This window comes from Microcebus murinus, chromosome 6, assembly GCF_040939455.1.
Source record: "Microcebus murinus isolate Inina chromosome 6, M.murinus_Inina_mat1.0, whole genome shotgun sequence".
NCBI classification, from domain to species: domain Eukaryota; kingdom Metazoa; phylum Chordata; class Mammalia; order Primates; family Cheirogaleidae; genus Microcebus; species Microcebus murinus.
The window spans coordinates 100,074,963-100,089,160 of NC_134109.1; the positions used below are offsets into that span (position 1 = coordinate 100,074,963).

At 38.3% G+C, this 14,198-nt stretch overlaps 1 protein-coding gene across 9 annotated transcripts in view; it reads right to left on the reverse strand.

Annotated features, from left to right (window-relative positions):
• The window catches only part of CSNK1G1 (casein kinase 1 gamma 1), a 181,141-nt gene that overhangs the window by 36,584 nt on the left and 130,359 nt on the right, over window positions 1-14,198 (reverse strand). For all 9 annotated transcript variants that reach the window (XM_020286025.2, XM_020286024.2, XM_012758590.2 and 6 more), the window contains 3 exons: window positions 10,000-10,151; window positions 7,197-7,431; window positions 1,338-1,423 (listed from right to left, as the gene is read on the reverse strand). In XM_020286025.2, the coding sequence (XP_020141614.1) occupies window positions 1,338-1,423; window positions 7,197-7,431; window positions 10,000-10,151 (473 nt within the window). The remainder of the gene's footprint in view (window positions 1-1,337; window positions 1,424-7,196; window positions 7,432-9,999; window positions 10,152-14,198) is intronic.

Here is a 14,198-nt window from a genome sequence, read left to right on the forward strand (position 1 = left end):
CTGATACTGAGAAGCTGAATGGGGGTGGGGACCAAGAAGTGAAAAAATGCCTTTCAACAATGTGGTTCTAGAAAAGAAAAAAATTATCTGTGGTATAGGCATGGCTAATAGATAGGCTTGGTGTATTTCAGCAGCTCAGAGCAGCCTAAGTCTGGTACACTCAAAACTGTAGCCAGAGGGCTCCTGGACTGTGGACCAACGGTGGGATCTCTAGGGAATTTTGTCAGGATCTACCTAGCCTGCTGCACCTAGATTTAAGGAATAGTGTTCTGAAGTAAATTGGAGAAATTTTATAATACAACTACAACTAGCACTAAAATGATTCATGAACAGAGTTAAGCCATTAACAATACACTGATGCACTGTGTGGCTGTATGATAAGCAAGAAGGATATGAAACTCTATTTGAAAGCTGCCAATATCTGTGAGAAGATGTATATAACTAGGAGAAGATCATGAAGGAGATGTCAGGAGAGGAATTTAAGGGCAAAAGAAAATCTCAAGGGGAATGGTTGAAGCCTTACTTTTTAGGACAATGTCCCAGAAAACACAGCAAAATGAATCATTCTGCCTTTCTGGGAGTAGGGGGTGTAGGAGCACCCCAAGCTACAGGTTAAGTTTCTTACCAAATTAACATGTTGAAATAAATTACAATTAAAAATATGTCTCACAATTAACTAATGGGACTTAAAAAAAGTTAGAAGCCCACCATTTCCTGGTCTAACAGGCAGAGATAATTATAATGCTTATAATTATAATAATTAATACTTAATTCTGACATGTAGTCACTGTACTGATACCTACCCTAACGAAGGCTATTTAAACGCTACACGTTTTGCAAGGAATGCCTATTGTTTCAATGCCTATTGTCTGAATAGGCATTTATTCACTAATGGCATGAGCAAATATTTTCCAGTTCCTCAGAGGGACATACCCTGCTGGCCTTTCTGGTAAAATGTGCAGTATTACAGTCATAAATCTGTTCCAGAAATTCCCTGAAATACTGGGAACACTCCTCCTGCTACATAATGGTAGCAGAGGAGGAATACCAACACAGAAAAAAGTAGCACTGCCAAGGCTGGGAGGAATGAGAAAAAAGAATATGGTAAATCCCAAATCTAGGAAAAACAAAGAAAGGAAAGAAGACAAATGCGAATAAAACAGAGCTTCCAAAGTCTAGGCGAGAATTTACAATGTAGACTAATGTAACTAGTCCCAGCTTCTCATTGCTGTTGCCAATCTTCCCCTTTGTGCTTCTTAGAGACATCTAGCCAGCAGCTTGTTCATTAACAACTGAGCACTGAAACAAAACCCTCCACTGAGCACTTTCAAGGATACCTTGAGTCCTTGCCAGGGTAGGCTGCCTCGAAGGAAATACATGAACATATGGCCTAGGGCTTCCAAATCATCTCTCCGGCTTTGCTCTAAAAGGGAAGACAGATCACACATTATGTTTGCAGTTATTAAAGCAGAAAAGAGTTCAAAACCAAGTAATCCCTTCAGAAACCCTTCTGTTATGGAAAGGCTCTCCTTATGAATTCTTCATATATCTAAACCAGGGATACTATTTTAGACCAAAACAAACAAAAAATCAATGTGTAGTTTCTTTGTCTAGATCTGTTGCTGGTAAGTGATTATCAAGTGAAAAGAGCAAATCCTAAATTAAAACCAAGCCCAAATCACTAAACAGTGAGTAATCATCCCTCACTCAATGCTGTCACCTTCCTGACAGTCAGACAATTTAAATGAAATGCTATTTCCAATATATGGACTACAATTACCCTTTGGTTACCACCAGAGAAAGTGAGCAATAGATAGAGCGACAAAAACTGTTACAACAGTCCATTCTGGCTAGGCCTGCAAAGACACAAGCTGCAGAAGGCCTAGCATACTCGCTTAGTGCTTTTTATTCATTATAAAAACACTTGTAAGAAAATTCAGTTTCATTTAAGTGAATATCAATGCATAATCTCTTGGCTGCCATCTTATTTGTATCATATCCCATAACTGCCTTAAGAAAAATTTAAAATTTATTACTAAGGTGCCTTCTATGGGCACATAAAACAAAGTTCTAGCCAGGTGTGGTGGCACATTTCTGTAGTCCCAGCTACTCAAGAGGCTGAGGCAGGAGGATTGCTTGAGCCCAGGTGTTCAAGACCATCCTGGGAAACATAGTGGGACCCTGTCACAAAAGAAACAAAACAAAACCAAACAAACAAAACATCCCAAAGTCCTTGCACTCTGGGAGCTTATCCAAAACAAGTTGCTGGGTTCTCCTTTCCTTTTAATTGGGAAGAAGAGGATAAAGAATAATTAATAAAAAACTACAACTTTATCAGAAAATATCCTATACATTCTTTGGTTGTCAGACTGAATATAAGCAGTACATGCCATCATTTCTAATTTGTCAATTATGGTTCATCTCAGACATTTTATGTTTTTATTTTTCAGAATCAAATTTAGGGCTTTATCAAAATAAATTATAGAACCAAGACTAAAAGGCTACCTTCAACTTCACTATGCTTTCTTTGTACAGAAAGTAAACTCAAGAGGCCAAAGAGGCAGGGAAAGCCACTCAGCTGGCTCAGAATAAAGAAGCACAACATGTTCAACTGCTGCCTCAAATTATGAGAAATTTGCATGAAAAAGAATGAGCAGTACTCTACAGGTTAGATGAAAGAAAAGGCAACTTTCATTTGAAGGAGGTTTATGGACAGGTGGTCACTAATGGGAAGGAAAGTCACCCTGACAGAGGGATAAATGACATAAAACTGAATTAGTGTACATCAATTGAAATAATCTTAAAAAGAATGAAATAAAGGCTGGGTGTGGTAGCTCATGCCTGTATTCTTAGCACTTTGGGAGGCCAAGGTGGGAGGATCGCTTGAGGCCAGGAGTTCGAGACCAGCATAAGCAAGAGTGAGACCCTGCCTCTACAAAAAAAAAAAAAAAAGAAAAAAGTAGCCAGGTATGGTGGTGAGTGCATGTAAGTCTCAACTCCATGGGAGGCTGAGGCAGGAGGATCACTGGCACTCAGGAGTTGGAGGTTGCAGTGAGCTATGATGATGCCACTGTACTCTAGCCCCCAGGAGACAGAACAAGACCCTATTCCACAAAAAGAAAGAAAAAAAGAAAGAAAATAGCAAGATGATCAGAAACTTTTGTCTACCGGCTTTGTCTGAAGTTTGCAATAATATATTATATATAATTGAAAACAACAAAGCAATTAGACAAAAACAATTTGTTAACAGAACCTAAAGATATACAAATAAAAACAGAAAAGAATAAGCAAGGAGAGTTGAGCCCTCCCACAAGGCAAGGCAGAGAGAGAAACCACATTGAAGCTTCTCACACTGTATGTATCATACCTACTCACTGTCTCTTCAATTTTAGATCCACTTCCTGAAACAAGAGGCCCCTTGGTAATTAAAAATTCACCCCGGGCGCAGTGGTTCACGTCTGTAATCCTAGCTCTCTGGGAGGCCGAGGGGGGTGGATTGCTCAAGGTCAGGAGTTCGAAACCAGCCTGAGCAAGAGCAAGACCCCGTCTCTACTATAAATAGAAAGAAATTACTTGGCCAACTAATATATATAGAAAAAATTGGCTGGGCATGGTGGCGCATGCCTGTAGTCCCAGCTACTTGGGAGCCTGAGGCAGGAGGATCGCTTGAGCCCAGGAGTTTGAGGTTGCTGTGAACTATGCTGACGCCATGGCACTCACTCTAGCCTGGGCAACAAAGCGAGACTCTGTCTCAAAAAAAAAAAAAAAAAAAATTCACCAGACAAATGTTTGGATTTTAGTTGGGCACTAGAGGGCGAAACTCTCCACATTTTCAATATTGATCAGGCCTATAGAAAAAAGATTTCTCTTCACAGCAAAGTCAATTATAAAATGAGATTAAAATAATTTTTAAACTCACTGGAATAAGTAATACAGTAACTTTTCAAATCCTTAGAACCATGAAAACCAGCTATGGAATATGGGATAATAGGAAAAACGTGGATCCTAAACCAGGTCAATGATCCAGGTCTTGGCTCATCCTGTCCATTAATTTAATCCAATGAAATTAAGCATGGCCAAATCACCTGTTTTGGGCCTCAGTTTCCTCATCTGAAAATAAAATAGTCAATTTAGAAAATCTGAAAAGTCATTTGCCAGCTCTAGAATTCTAAAATAAACTGTGATAATTTATAATTTAAGCCATTAGGGCCTTTCAAAAAAATAAGAGTGAAAAATATCAGACAACGGATTTGTTTGGCAAAAAAAAATAAAAATAAAATAAAAATAAAAAAAAAATAAGAGTGAAAAATGATTTTCCAATCAGAGCATGATTTTTTTCCATACTTTTTTTAATACTCCATACTTGTTCACTTCATTATTTCTACATGCTCTCATATTTTTGTGCAGGATATTTTTATTTTCAAAGATGAAATGTTTTATTACCAGTGAGACCAGTACATCACAAAATTCTTCAACACTGTAAAGGCTTGCTTTCAACCAATTAGAAACATGTTTGGTTCACATGCATCATATCCCTGATTTTAGGTTAAATATATTTTGTTGATGGAAAGGGGAAAGGTGATCCAGTGTTCCCATCCTAATTTCAACCACTAAACAATATAAATTGGGCTGTCTCAGTCTGATCTTCATCACTGGGAAGGTAGCTGCTATGGTTTGGATGTTTGCCTTCCCAAACCTCATGTTGAAGTTCGATCCCAATGTTGGAGATGAGGCCTAATGGGAGGTGTTTCGGTCATGGGGGTGGATCCGTCAGGAACAGATTAGTGTCCTCAGTCTGGGTGATTAAGTTCTCACTTTATTAGTTCTTTGGAGAGGTGACTATTGAAAAGAGTCTGGTACCACCCTCTTTGCTTCCTCTCTCCCCATGTGATCTATGAACAGCCAGCTCTCCTTTGGCTTTCGCCATGAGTGGAAGCAGCCTGAAACTCACCTCACCAGAAGCCAAGCAGACGTTGATGCCATGCTTTTTGTACAGTCTGCAGAATCATGAGCTAAATAAACCCTTTACTTTATAAACTACCCAGCCCTCAGGTATTCCTTTATAGCAACACAAAATGGACTAAGACAGTGGCTAATCTTACGTGGTAACTTTAGGTTTAGGACTCTTCATCCCTTGTTCTCCTCCCTCACAAAATTAAGGGGTGATTCTTCCCAAGCCATTTGAAGACACATTTCTCAGTTCTTTTTTCTTCATTATAACATAAAGGATGCAACACATTATAAAAGCAAATAGCATTAGAGTTCCTATGAAAACCTCTCTAGTCTGAATCATGCGACATGGTTTAGAGAACAGTGACAACCATCTCTGTCTATAACTATTCTCTGTAATAAGAAGAGAACAAAATATGATGACAGATTAAGTCTGACCTGAAAAACTCTGGTACTCAAGAAGCCCAAGTCTGGAGATAAAATCAAAGTTTCAGCAGGAATGGCAGTACACCAAGAGATGAAGGAACCAAGTCTGATACACACTAGATACTTAAAACATATTCATTGAATATTAAATAAGGATAACTACCATATGGAGTGACGTTACTATTATTAGACACTATCCTAAACATTTTATATAAATCATCCCACAGAACCCTATGTTACAAGTACAGTCATCATACCCATTTTGTGCATGAGCTAATTGAGGTTGAGGAAGGAATGTTACTGGACCAAAGTCACATAGTTATTAAGTGAAGGAGCTGCATATCTTTTTTCTTAACCATTACACTGTATCTGACACAAACATAAAACAGATACCCATCCCTGTCTGTTCTTGCCTTTCCTGACAAAAATAGTAAGTCCATGAACTGAGTCCAGGAAGCAGGCATTAGAACAATTTCTAGAGTTTGTCAGTGAAACCAATCACGACTTTAGTATTTAAGATACAGTCTGTTTCCATGTGAAAGGGAAGATTACATGTCATTATGAAGGAAAAAGGGGATATTAAGCACTGTTCAAGAACCACATCAGGCATGGTGTTTTTACATATATTATCCATTCAAGCCTCATAACACCCTTGTGGAGTACTACACTCACTTTACAGATAAGTTTCAGCAACATTAAATAACCTGTCCAAAGTGATACCAATAATAAGTGGCAGAGGACCTTCTAGTCTAATTTTAAAATATCATATTTAGTTAAGAGTTAATGAGAATTTCCATATGGTTACTAAAAATGTCCTGAGAGCATCATGATTTCAACTCAAGTTGTATCATACTACTTCGTAATGTCATTTCTACTCTTTGTTGTCACTAGAACCCTCATGTGAATACATGTGTAATTTATTCAATGAGGCAACTTAGTAGGTATTGTATTAGTCTTTAAGATACTTATTAGGGTGTGACAGTTCATTAATATTTAAAAATCTTATATAATTAGCTAGCTATGTCTATTATCAGGCATGGAACCTGATAATATTCTGTTTACATGTCTACTCTTTAGAATTTTGATTTTCAAACATATTTTTTCAATCACCTAGGAACCTTTTGTTTGAAAAGAATCTTCCATGGAAGCCCAATATATAAAACAGATAAAAAGGGAAGTCTTTTTGGAGAAGCTGGCAAAGGGCCCAAGCTCTGCCTGCTTGACATCCCGACTGTTCCTTAGGCTTCCCTTGCAAATACTCTTCCCTTGGGCTAATTCCTCTTACAAGTAATGTCTTTTTTCTTGATTAGATCTTTTAGCAACACTTGTGCTGATAGTCTATCCTAAATAAAATTCCAGACTTATGGTAGAGCAAATATATTTTAATTAGATAAGAAATTCCTTGAAGAATTATGCATGGATTATACACAGCCAACAGTTTAGTACAATTTTAGTAAAGCACTCTTCCCCACTGCAGACACCAGCCTAATGTCCTTTTTAGAACTGTCATATATAGTGTTATCATAAGTAAATACCAAATTCATTACTAAACTCATTTAAATGTTATCACCTTTTTATAATAATTCAAGTACTCACACTGCTCAGAAACTAGGCATTTGGAAACCTAGTGTAAAGAATTAAGAATCTATAAATAGTCAATAGGATACTTAGGAAAGTCATTAACTTACCATCCCAATTTCACTTAGCCTATGAAGCAATGAGAACCACAAATTGTAATGTACAATGAAAATAAAAGTGTTACTGGAAAAAAAGATTGTTCTAATGACCTGCTCCTTTCACAGAGCAGGAAATAAACACACCTTTGCCAAGATGCGTGTTGATAGACATATATCTTGCAGTTCCAGTTAAACTTTTGTGTTCCCTATAAGGTATGTGTTTTTTGGTTTCAGGGTCAATGTATTCCTTGGCCAGTCCAAAGTCTATAATGTGTATAACATGCTCTTTTTTATTGCCTTGTCGGCCAATCAGGAAGTTCTCTGGCTTGACGTCTCGGTAAATGAGGTTCTTTGAGTGCACATATTCCATTCGAGAAAGCTAAAAGAGAAAAAAATGATGGAAATACTCTAAAGGAGTATATTGGGAAAATATAGCAAAACATTTTTTTATCAGCCCAAGGTTTTAAATGACTAAAATAACAATAAAACTCATCTTTTTTCACCACACAGAGTGAGTCACTTTACTGAGTTATAAACCAAAGAATATTTTTTGTCACAAATACATACATAACAAATATCAAGATTAGAAAAAGGGGGGCTGAGCCCGGTGGCTCACGCTTGTAATCCTAGCACTCTAGGAGGCCGAGGCGGGAGGATCACTCAAGGTCAGGAGTTTGAAACCAGCCTGAGCAAGAGTGAGACCCTGTCTCTACTAAAAATAGAAAGAAATTAATTGGCCAACTAGAAAATATATAGAAAAAAATTAGATGGACATGGTGGCATATGCCTGTGGTCCCAGCTACTTGGGAGGCTGAGGCAGGAGGATCACTTGAGCCCAAGAGTTTGAGGTTGCTATGAGCTAGCCTGACGCTCCGGCACTCACTCTAGCCTGGGCAACAAAGTGAGACTCTGTCTCAAAAAAAAAAAAAAAAAAAAAGATTAGGAAAAGGGGATGATATAGTTCAGCTAAAATGATAATATGATTTTACTTCAGAAAATGAGCATTAGAGAGAAAAGTGTTCCCAGGTAGAATATAAGATTGCTGGTGGCCTTTAAAACAAGTGACACTGCCACATTCACCTTCTGCCCACATCTTCCTATCCTCAGTTGGAGAAGACACCCCAACCTAGCTCTCATCATTACAGAAATAAGAGAAGTGAGGCCTAGAGAAGTTAATACCGGCCTGACATCATATAGTTAGTTAGAATAGAGATAGGACTACAGTTTTTTTTTTTTTTTTTGAGACAGAGTCTCGCTTTGTTGTCCAGGCTAGAGTGAGTGCCGTGGCGTCAGCCTAGCTCACAGCAACCTCAAACTCCTGGGCTCGAGTGATCCTTCTGCCTCAGCCTCCCAAGTAGCTGGGACTACAGGCATGCGCCACCATGCCTGGCTAATTTTTTATATATATATATCAGTTGGCCAATTGATTTCTTTCTATTTATAGTAGAGACGGGGTCTCGCTCTTGCTCAGGCTGGTTTTGAACTCCTGACCTTGAGCAATCCGCCCGCCTCGGCCTCCCAAGAGCTAGGATTACAGGCGTGAGCCACAGCGCCCGGCCTAGGACTACAGTTTTTATGTTAAAGTAAATATAACCCAAAATAATAATCATAAAATCATTTCACAGCAACCTCAAACTCCTGGGCTCAGGCAATCCTTCTGCCTCAGCCTCCCAAGTGGCTGGGACTACAGGCATGCGCCACCATGCCCGGCTAATTTTTTCTCTATATATTAGTTGGCCAATTAATTTCTTTGTATTTATAGTAGAGACAGGGTCCTGCTCTTGTTCAGGCTGGTTTTGAACTCTTGACCTCGAGCAATCCGCCTGCCTCGGCCTCCCAGAGAGCTAGGATTACAGGTGTGAGCCACCGCGCCCGGCCATCATTAAGTATTTCTATCTACAAAGCTTTTCTACTTAGTATAGAAAGGAAAGCTTAGACATTTCCAAATTTTTTTTTTTTTTTGAGACAGAGTCTCGGCTTTGTTGCCCAGGCTAGAGTGAGTGCCGTGGCCTCAGCCTAGCTCACAGCAACCTCAAACTCCTGGGCTCAAGCGATCCTCCTTCCTCAGCCTCCCGAGTAGCTGGGACTACAGGCATGCATCATCATGCCCGGCTTATTTTTTCTATATATATTAGTTGGCCAATTAATTTCTTTCTATTTATATTAGAGACGGGGGTCTCACTCTTGGTCAGGCTGGTTTCGAACTCCTGACCTTGAGCAATCTGCCCACCTCAGTCTCCCAGAGTGCTAGGATTAAAGGTGTGAGCCACTGTGTCCGGCCCATTTCCAAATTTTTATAGACAGTGGGAGATTATCACCATTTGAAACAAATAAAGAAACATTTGCCTTCTTCCAGAGGGCCTGTCAAACTTCTCAAAGTAACTGCTGCAAATGTTCCTTAAACTCGTACTGGTGTGTAATTTGGTAGGCGCTACAAGAGCTGCCTCTTCAACTGAATCACTCTGTGAGAACTGGAGGCCAGAGAATTAAGGCAAATTCTTGGTCACACAAGTTTTGAATCTGAGTGTTAGTGCTAGGGGTTACATTTCCAGTCCTTTCTTGGATGTAACAGTGAAAGGAGACGGATGACATGACAAAATCTTACAGCTATATGTTTAAAACCTATAAATAAAACATCAAAGAAATTAATTGCATTTATACAACTCCACCTAATCATCCTCTTTCTCCCTAATCTAAATTATATGCTTCCACTTTAGTTAAGGGCAGAGTACTGCTCCAAGGTGTAAATTATTAAAATAAAGCAAACTGCAGATGTAGTGTGACTTCTCTGAATTAACTCCTTTTGCCCCAGCCAGCTTCCAATTATGCCATCAAGCCTGTGAGTACTAGTTCACTAGGCATCACACACTGCAAATTGCCAAAAAGCCCACAAGGATGTGCCTAGGGGACCAGCCTATTTTCTCTCAGAATAGCAACTCCAACTTACCAACTGGATGGCTATCATTAACACCGTCTTCAAAGTAAATGTTCGGTCACAGAGGTCAAACAAGTCCTCCAAGCTGGGGCCCAGGAGCTCCAGCACCATGGCATTGTATTTCCCACACGGTCCAAAGTAATATACCTGTGGGAGACCTTCACCTGAAAATAGAGGGGAAATGGGGTACAGAATGGAAGACACAAAACCAAAATATGAGACAAATGTATTAGCACTAAGATATAAATAAAGTGCAGTTTGTGAGATTTCTATTTTCTTTTTTTGTCCCTACTGGAAACTTAAACTGAGCACATCTTCAATGGAAACTAATAATGAGTGGGAAAGGCTGTCATTGCACAGTATGTTCAAATAAGCAGATATCTAATACTGCAACGCCAAAGGCATTTCCACTGCTACAGATGACAGAGAATGGTCCCTGATCCATTATTGGAGCAGACTGTAAACTATTTTTCCCAAAGGATGGCCAGAAGTACAATATCATAAAATGTTCAAAGGATGGCTGACTGAGCTCAAAGGCCAGGCTAACAGACCTTGTTGCATTAGCTGGTTTCATTAGCACTCCTTATGCTTACTGCCAAAGCCTCAAGGGCTCTTTGCAACTGTTGCCCCATGAAGAACTCAGATTAAAGAGGCAAGGTCACAGAGAGTGCAACCTGGCCCTAGGCCAGCACAACTGGCTGCCTTCTCACAGGGAGTCTCCATAGTTTTCTGTTTTCTATCAGCTAGAGAAAAGTCAACAGACAGTATTTGATTGCTGATAAGTAATTATGAAAGGAAAATGGGGGAAAATACAAGCCTGGATTTTCCCCAGATTTGAAATTCATAGCTATTAAGCCAAAATATAAACTTTCTCATCTAAGTGGTAAATTGTGAATGAATTTCCTCCACAAAGTCCATTGTAAATATGAAGCATTTAGTAAATATGTAACTGCTACCATGAAAATAGTGGATACTAATATTACTACAGAACATTTTTAAAATTATAAATATTTCCACATTTATGTATATCATGCTCTACAGCTGTATATGTTGTAGATTACTGTCTGCTTCTGCCTCTAAGTTTTTCAGATAAGAAAATTCTCTCCATCTTCCTAGTCCCTTTTTATTTGTATGGGTGGGATATATACAGGCAGAGGTGATATACATCTAATACATCCTTTCTCCAGGGCAGGTCTTGTATATCTGGAGTTAATGCAATTCATTGCTATGATGTGTGTATATTTAACTATTTCATTTACTGCATCAGTCTATCTTGTTCCACTTAAATATTAAACAATTTGAGTATTTTCTTTAAATATGTTCATTCCTCACTTATATCCTCTAATATAGTATACATTGTTCCTGCTAGTTCAATAAATAGCTATTTCAATTGTCTTTGTGGTTGTTTTGATTCTCCCTATCTCCAAAAGGAAAAAAGATTTAAAGTGTCTTTTTTCCTGTTGTTTTGAAGAACTCATTTTTCAATTTAAAATATATATAAAACTAAATAGCTGTGACCAAGGAGTCCTGCTGAGAAATCCAAGGCAGAACATTCTATCCTAGAAATTTACTGCTTTTATTAATCAGACACATGGTAAATGCAGTTTAGAGATCTTTTTAATTTATGTCCTATATAAATTTTTTATGTCACTAAAATGTTATTTTCCTAACATAAATTTTATATTCTTCAAAGCAGGTCGTAGCAGAGTCTATTGGTTACCTACCCAATATCCATTCTCCCTTCTTTCTTTTTTTTGTTTTTTCAGACAGGGTCTCACTCTGTTGCCCAGGCTAGATAGAGTGCAGTGGTACCATCATAGCTCACTGCAACCTTGAACTCCTGGGCCCGACCTCAAACTCCTGCCTCAACCTCCCAAGTAGCTGGGACTACAGGTGTATACCATGACACCCAGCTGATTTTTCTCTTCTTTTCTTTCTCTCTCTCTCTTCTTTTTTTAGTAAAGACAGGGGTCTTGCTCTTGCTCTTGCTCAGGATGGTCTCAAACTGCTGAGCTCAAACAGTCCTCCTGCCTGGGCCTAGTTCTAGTTCTCCCCTTCCCTCTGCCTGCCTAGTGCTAGTTCTCCCCTTCTTAATTACAGAACTTCTCATTGTTGCAAATAGCAACTTGCCCAGCTATAACTCTAGCCTCCTCGACAATTGGAAAGACCAATGAGATGGAAGTAGAAATCATTAGATGGGTGGTTCTAGAAAAGTTCTTTCAAGGGAGCTGATTAGAAGGGGAAGTATGACTCTTTGAAGGTCTAGAAGCCATCTAGAATCACCAGACACCCTTAGGATGTAAGATAGTACCAAGAATAGATGGGGCAAAAAAGAGAAGAACTTGAGTCCCTGATGGCTGTGGAATAGGAATAACCACGCCAATATAGGACTTCCCTTCTCTCTGAACTTTTTTCTTTTTATCCAAAAGAAAAATCAATCTCTACCTTTACTGAGCTACTATTATTTGGACTTTTTTAAACAGCCAAATCTAATCCTAATTAATAAAGATATTATTCCTTTAGTTGGTTTAATTGGAAATCTGGGTATAAAATCCTCTTTCTGAAGTACAAGCTAAAAGTCAGGCCTGCTTAGAAATATAACATTGGCATAATTTCCTAGACTTGCTGCCAATACTTAAGGATCAATTTAAATAAGACAAATGATCTTCTTGTTCTCGACAATCTTTAGTACCAAATCTAGACATTTCTTGCCAGAAATTTCCACATTTACAAAGAAGTTACAAAAGCATTGTGGGTAATGTCTATAATTCTAACTACAATGTCACTCATAACGCCTACCTAGGAACTTCAAAGAATGAAGAGTTTCTGCTTGATGCATTATTACTTTTATTAAGTACCCTGAGACCTCACAACACTCTAGCAGGCTTTGGAATGCGCGAGACAACTTCTACAACACTGAGTGGCTTTGAAGCATTTCTGGGAGGGGAACTAGGTCCAAGATATTTGTATAGAAAGAGCTCAAGTCAGAAACGTCGATCTAGTATAAGCTTCTGCTACCAATTCTGGCAAATTCCTTAGCCACTGTGGATTAGTTTATTGATCTGTAAAGTGGAGGGACTTAGACTGGTTTCTTTTAAAATCTAAATTCTGATTATGGCTAGGATTTCCTTCTAGCTACATTCTTGGCTCTTCTTTGTAAATGAATGAAACTCACCTCCATATGATATGAAATATGTGTGGTACCAATTCAAATGTAAGTTGGTATTAGTACTCAACTGGAAGTGTGTCTATTAGAACCATCTCTAAAACTTAAAAATATTAAAAAATATTGTCTTTACCTCATACCTACTGAATCAGAATTTCTAGAAGTAGAAGCAAATATAACTCTATAAGTGATTCTGATGTACAGCCTCAGCTGGAAAATACTGTTTGTAGAGAATGGAAATAAACGTATTGCTTTGTTTTAGGACTAATATATTTTAATATCATGAGGACTCAGAAAACACTGACAACCCAGTCTCTTACAGAAGTTCTTTCGGAACAAAACAACTGGACTAAATACTTTCCAAAGGAAATAATTTTAAGGCTAGTTAGAAGACTTGTCTGTTTAATATTTCTTAAGTATTAGAGAAAACATACAATGAGTCTCTTTGTTAAGATGTAGCTGTAATTTATTGGAAGTGTCTGTAAAGAAAGATGCCCCTGCAAGTTCTATCCTGTGCCTGGTTTCACACGACTGCCCAGAAAGCGGTCAGTGCTGATCATAAAAGACACAGACATAGGCTCACTGAGAAAATTTGTCTCTTCGGTCAGAGATTATCATACAGTAATGGTTTAATCACTTGGGCTGCATTTAAATGAAAAATACTGCATATTTCACTCTTCTTTTGCAAAGCCATCTCTAATCCACTGCTTAAGATATTTTTAATTAATCAATATTATGCCGTGGAATTCTAATACTATGGGTAAAGGCAAATCCTTAAATGCAATATAAGCTATATATGTGGTTTAAAAGGTACTTCCTGTAAATAATTATGAGGAATGGAGAATGGGGTGAGAGAAATGCGCAAGGTAGATATGAACTAGATTCTTTGATCTATCGTTTATCAGAAACTAAGGTAGTTTTATAATCTCTCATCTGCTCTAAAAATAATATACTAATGAAGTCTCTCCCTCCTAAATTGGTCAACTGCACAGAAACCTGGGAATTAAAGAAGTAAATTCTGAATTTTCCTTTTTCGAAGGATTTC